General features: G+C 38.0%; 1 protein-coding gene across 1 annotated transcript in view; it reads left to right on the top strand.

The window, feature by feature from the left end:
* ANOS1 (anosmin 1) overlaps positions 1-6,620 on the top strand; it is a 121,299-nt gene that overhangs the window by 63,148 nt on the left and 51,531 nt on the right. Inside the window, exon 3 of the mRNA XM_042460286.1 lies at positions 5,936-5,998. Coding sequence (XP_042316220.1) covers positions 5,936-5,998 — 63 coding nt within the window. The remainder of the gene's footprint in view (positions 1-5,935; positions 5,999-6,620) is intronic.

Raw genomic sequence — 6,620 nt, forward strand, 5'->3', positions numbered from 1 at the left:
CTAAAGAGAGGTGATTTCTTTAACCAACAACAACAACAAACAATTGCTCTTTTCTGTTTTTTCTTGCTGCCTTTCCCACTGCGCATCCCTCCTTGGAGAAGAAGAGATGCCCACTGCCAGAATATGGTACTTAACTTGACCATCAAACAAGCTTGACAAAGAAAGGCCTTTCAGGTTCCACAGTGAAACAGCCACAGCATCTTATTATAGCGTGAAATTAGAAGTGAAAAGCCCTACAGCTATTGCTGTTTAGTAATGCAGACTATGTCGACAAAGAAGGCTATGGCAGTCCTTAGATGAGAAGTGCTAAGCCAGAACCAGAAGCATAGTAGCAGTTTAGACAAAGAGAGTTTTTCAAGTCTCTTTCCTTGTTGTTTGGTTGTCTCTAAAACAATAACACTGCACTACACTATGTCAAAAAGATTTTGTTATCTCCTTCATTAAGCTGTATACATGTAAGTCTGCAAATGATTCAAGAATAGAATAGTCTGTTGGCTATACAATTCCAAATAACTAAAATTAATTGCTATCTGCCACATAAAGGAGAAAACATCATCTTCATTTTGCCAAACAGGCTAGTAGTAATGTTTTCTACTGTAACTAAGTGATGTTTTAATAAAGTGAAAAAGATTTGAAATTGTCCAAAAAGTTGAAAATACCGTTAATGGGATTTTTTCTGTCTGCTTTTCAGGCAAGTATCTAAAAAGTTTTAACACATTTACTAAACATATGGAGTAAATATATACCTCACATAAGCTGTCTTTTCATGTGAATTATGAAGCATCACCATGCATAGCAAGGAATTGTGAGGCTAAGAAGTCAGCTTTTTAATTGTGTTTCTATCCTAAGACCAGGCCTCTGTTTGCCCCTCATATTTCATATCAAATTAATATTAAAAGAGAAGTGGGGGTGACTTAGCAGTGGCCCCACTGTGGATGCTTGACCTCCTCACATGTGGAAAAACCAGTTAGGCCCAAGGCCCCAGCGCATGCGCACACACACACACACACACACACACACACATTGTCTATAGAGGACAGTGAGAGCATTGGGGCCGAAGGAGTTTTGTGATTACCTAGGACAGGAAACCACTGGCAAATCCCTTTGTCCACCTTGTTCATAATCACCTGACTATCTGCTTCTAATCTAAACTATTCTTTCCCACTGGGAAACTATTTAGCACAGTTTCTAATCCTTTCAAGCCTTGGTTTCTGCCCCCAAAACACAATTCTGGGTATATATACAGCTAGCAAAACAGCCATTCTCCAGTCTTGGTTTAGTTTGCAAGGAGGCAGGCACTCTATTGGTTTAGCTCAGTGATGGTGAACCTTTTACAGACCATGTGCCCAAACTGCAACCCAGACCCCACTTATTTCTTGCAAAGTGCCACGTCCCTCTTGCTTTCTAGTAAGAAACTGACGAACTCTGTGCTAGGGCGACAGCATGTGTGCCCACAGAGAGGGCTCTGAGTGCCACCTCTAGCATGCGTGCCATAGGTTCACCATCACTGGTTTAGCTAGACTAATCTTCATCAAATAAGGTTTTTTAAGCACTGAATACTTTCTGTGATGTCAGAAAAATTTAAGTGTTAGAAGTTAGGACTGGAACAATGAGCAAAATAAGTTTCCCCTTTCTTAGTCAGTATGGTGGAAGGTGTGTATATAGAATGTTTAGAGTTAGAGTATTTAAATTTTGTTTCATATTTTATTTGTTGATTATGGGACAAATTATAAAGCATTATTTGTTTATTATGGGCAAAATATACACGCTGGATGCCCCAATGCTGCCCCTAAGCCAGCATCATGCCATCCTGCTACCCACACAGCAGGTGGCATCACGGCATTTCTGTGGGGAAAAGCCGCCACCACTGTAGCACAAAGGGCAGCTTTTTTCCAGCCCCAAAAGGAGTGACATGTTGCTGCTTCTTTTGGGGCAAAATGAAGCAACAAAATGTCACTCCTTTTGGGGCTGGAAAAATGCTGGATCAGGGCCACAGCGTGCATTTGCTGCGGCCCCAATCTGGCATTAAGCCACCACATCGGGGCCATCTGTTTTGCCCCTATATGTAATATTTGTAGTGTTTGATGTAATTGTGTGTGTGTGTGTGTGCGCGCTTTATAAATAATAATAAAAAAGAAGTTCAGTCTGAGAAGCTGCATGGTACAAAGAGATATTAAGGAAGAGGACATTTTAATGAGAGTGTACATTGGTTCATGAACAAGAAAAGAGGACTGCCTTGTTACAAGGCAGTCCTGGTCAGACAGGGTAACTGGTGAAAGGTCTAACAAATTCTTTTTTCTGGAGTTATTGTTTGTAAATCAACCTGGCCCATGTAACTGATCTAAGGTCCAGGAAAAAAAAAACCTTTTACCATGTAGAATTTACCTATAGGTTTCTTGCATAAGCATTAGATGAAAATAAGATGATAATACTTGGGTCATAGAATAAACCTTTTCAGATAAATGATGAAGAAAGCATATTTTTGTAGTACTCTTCTGTGTCAAGCAATTGTTCTAATTACTAAAGAAACATACGATATAGTAAGTTTCTAATGTTAGGCTAAATTTTCTGTTTACAAGGAGTTTCATGTAAGAGCATTTTTAAAAAGGTGATCTATGAGATGTCAGTGTGGTCTATTTTGCTACTTCATTCTCTGAAAGACTCAAATTCTTGATTATTCTGTGAGGTGCTGCAGTTAAAGGACTCATCTGATGCTTTATCAGCTACACCACAAAACTAACTAGTAGATACAGCCTACTAGAGAGGTAGCAGAGTGAGATAGCAGAACATAGGCCCAGGCTCAGATCTCCACCCTGAAGACTTTGGACTTGGTCTCCATCTACTAGATGACCAATCTCTAAAGACCAATGGAGTGATAAAATAGGACATGAGACCATAAATCCTTAAAGTAAAAGCACTGTATTTTTATAATAGTGTTATATGAAACTGTGTTTATTTTACATTAAGAAAATTTCCTCCTGGAATCTGAAAACAGGCATAATACTAATCCTGTTATTTCTTTGTCATGATTGTTCTTCCACTATAATATATATAGATACATGCCTTCTATGGTTTACCAGGTTCATAAGTAATAAAAAGAGTATACAGCAATTACAATAAACACAGTCTCTTCCCACTCAACTTATTATTAGTTCCTATATTTTGCCTCCTTTTTCTGTTCTGCTAAAGTAAACATTCACATGAAGTTTAAATTAAGGATCGAAGCCATGAACACAACCACTTTAATCCAGTGATATCTCTCATCCTACCAATTTACTGACCATTACAAATCCAATGTCTGGCTTTCTTTCAAAAGTGGCTTTTCACTCAACAGATACTTTCAAGCAGCATCATTCAAATTCCCAGTATATATGATAATGTCACTAAACAGACCTTAACTGGAACTAATTTAATTAATAAGGCTCTTGGCTTCAGTTAGAAAACAACCTTTTTCAGCCAAATGGTGGTGCTCTGTAGCCTGAACACACCAGTTCAGACTTGCACCACTAACTGTTTTTCTTCAGTGATGAAAACAACTGAAGTTTGTTTACAACAGCAAGAAGCCACTGCTTTCATACGAACACCTTCAGTACAAATGCTTGCATTTTTTTGTTGTTGAAATGCCCAACTAGACTTCTTACTTGGAACCTAATCAGAGCGTTTATAATTGCCAGAGTAAAAAACAGCAGAAAAAATGTGATGCCATTTTAACTAGAGATTAAACACTGCTGAAGGAAGTATCATGAATGCTATTAAGTACTGCTATTAAGACTTTACCTAAATAGGTGGTAGAGAAAACTAAGCACAGGTAAGGAAAGAGTATTCCCCCATTTTAATTATGTAGATAGGTAGTCCAAGGCAGCCCTCTTCTGAACAAATATTGCCTTAGGGTTGCCATACATTGAAAATAACTTGAAAGCACACAACAATAACAACAACAATAACAACAACAAACATAGGACAGCTTTTGTTTCCAAAGGTGGTTTGGGAACATTTTGATATGTTGCCTTATTTTGCACCTCCTGTGTTGTGCATCTTGTGTATATCAAGGGGTAGCAATGCCTGTTAAATCCATGTTAGTTCCAGGATGTAACAACAAAATGTGGAATAATCAAAGGGGGGGCTGGGTGAATAAATCTTCAAAGATCTATATGCGATCTGATAGTAATTAAGGAGAATTTGTGGCAAATGGCATCTAATTAACATCTCCTTTCAGAGAGTGAGGGAAAGAAGAGGCTGACTCCAGAGGAACAAGGGCTATTGCAAGCTTGTGTTTCTTTTTGTTTTATGCTTTTGTTAGAGAAAGTTCTATCAGCAAACAGAAGGCCAGCCACTAACTGGAGGGCAAAAAAATCCTTGGAACTTACATATCTCCCCGCTCACTTAGACAGAATTATGTTACAACACTAGGGTCTTATAGCCTGTCACAACAAGAATAATAGACAGTCTACTGTATATACTCAAGTGTAAGTCTACAAATGTTAGTAAAAAAATTTACCCCCCAAACCTGAGTTGACTTATCCATGGGTCAATGTAAGTACTATACTTTAACTCTTTAAAAAAGGACAGTCTCCTGGTGAAAGGAATAATCTCCTTCTCTGAAAGGAGTGGTGAAAGGCAAGAGTATATATGGGTATCTGAAAGAAGCAACTCCCTCTACCTTCTCAGTTACAGTGCCATTTCTGGCATTTTTGGATGACTCTTGTAAAAAGAGGAACCATTCCCTGTGAAAGGGAAGTAGAAACATGGACTCCCCTTTATTCTCTCATCCATCCAGCCTTTAGTGTGAGCACAAACAGTTATACTTCTTGGAATTTCATAAGTTCTTTGGCATTGTTTTCCTTTGCTTCGTCCTTTAGATTCTTCGTTACATACCATTTATTCAGACAGTGAAAATTATCCCGGTACAATGTGGGTTGAATCGTTATTGTCGACATGCATTTCAAATGCATCTAATTAAGTGGGTGAGGGGGCCTGCCAAAACCCCACTTAACCCGGGATAATCGATCTCTGTTTTTCCTTTCAGGTTTTCCTAAAAGATTTGCATTATTGGCTGTGTGAATAACTGAGGCCTGGGATAAACTGGGCTAAAACTCTGCATGCTTTGAACATGTTTCAAATGCATACACATCTTCGAGTGCTGACACGTGCGAACAACAGCACTTGGATAGATCTCATAGATGTGGTTCCAATAAAACAAATAATGTGAACAACAAAACAGGAATGTGTTAGTGAGATTATTTGGATAGTTGTGCTAAAAATAAATGTGTGAATAGGGCCTTTGTTTTTACCTTCACCTTATCTCATAGTCCATGATTTGGGCTCCAAAACCTGCCCTTGACTTATACATGAGGCTGACTTGTAGTCAAGTATATACGGGTGTGGTGGCTGCCATCCACGAGAAGCCCAGTGACAGCTTAAAGCAAGACTTCTCTCCTCATCAGCAAGGGTATATCACAGTTGCTTACTGTTGTTCATACTGAATAAAAATTAGGTTCATTACAAGAACATTTAGTGATTGCCACTGTCTTATCTCTCATTTAGTATTTGTTGACCTAAAAAGTGACCTGAAAATGTTGGATTTGAATTGTTCTTCGTAAAGGCTTTGCCTTGATTCAGCAGCCGTTTGCTATGCCATGTACATATATTTACATGTGAGAGAAGTGAATTTTTACATATGAATACTCATCCACTATGTGTCCTTAATTCACAATGTTGTGAGCTCCTTTTACATCCATCCCTAATCTTTGTTTTGAAGCTATGGCATAAGTCTTTGACTTCTGTACAAATATGTTTAGACTTCTTCCTGATTATCTCTGATATACAGTAGTTTAAACAAGTAGTTTAACATGTAGTTAACTGTGGTGATATATTTTATTTTTCTTCCTGACATTTTAAAAATGATTTTTTTTTCTATCATTATTATTATTTCTAGTGTCTGGAACCCTGCAAAGAATCCTGGGACTTGAAGAAAAACCATTGCCAAAGTTTCTGTGAGGTATGTCCCTTCAGGACTTTTTAAAAAGTCTGCTTAGTATACTTCATTTGTAGTATTAAATGCAAATGAAAAGTTAGCAAAACTTTAGTACCTGGCTGATGACAGATAACATATAGAAACTGTGATCTGAATTAAAAGATGTTGCCATGTTAGTCTGGATCAGTATTCAAAGGTATCTTGAAGCACTGATGAAGTAGACTTAAGTCAACAAAAGCTTATGCTACTTTCTCTCAGTTGGCCTCAACTCTCAAAGGTATTACAAGATCTGTGCCAAGTAATTCTATATTGTAAATGTTGAAGTGTCATAAATAGTGTGTTTATAGTGATGTTGGAAACACAATACAGAAATAAAATTGTTTTCATAGAGTCATCAAATCATAGATTTGAAAAGGGATCTCATGGACCATTGAGTCCAACCTCCTTCTCAATGCAGGATCTCCAATCAAAACACCCCCAGCAGGTAGCTGTCCAGCCTCTTTTTGAAGAAGTCCAGAGAAGGGGACCTTCACCACCTCTCTAGGCAATTTGTTCCATTGACAATTTGTTCTTACTATCAGGACGTACCTTCAAATGTTAACTGAAATCTACTCTCCTATAACTTCAAACAATTATCTCTGTCCCT

The sequence above is a fragment of the Sceloporus undulatus genome, chromosome 3 (assembly GCF_019175285.1).
Source record: "Sceloporus undulatus isolate JIND9_A2432 ecotype Alabama chromosome 3, SceUnd_v1.1, whole genome shotgun sequence".
Lineage (NCBI taxonomy): Eukaryota > Metazoa > Chordata > Lepidosauria > Squamata > Phrynosomatidae > Sceloporus > Sceloporus undulatus.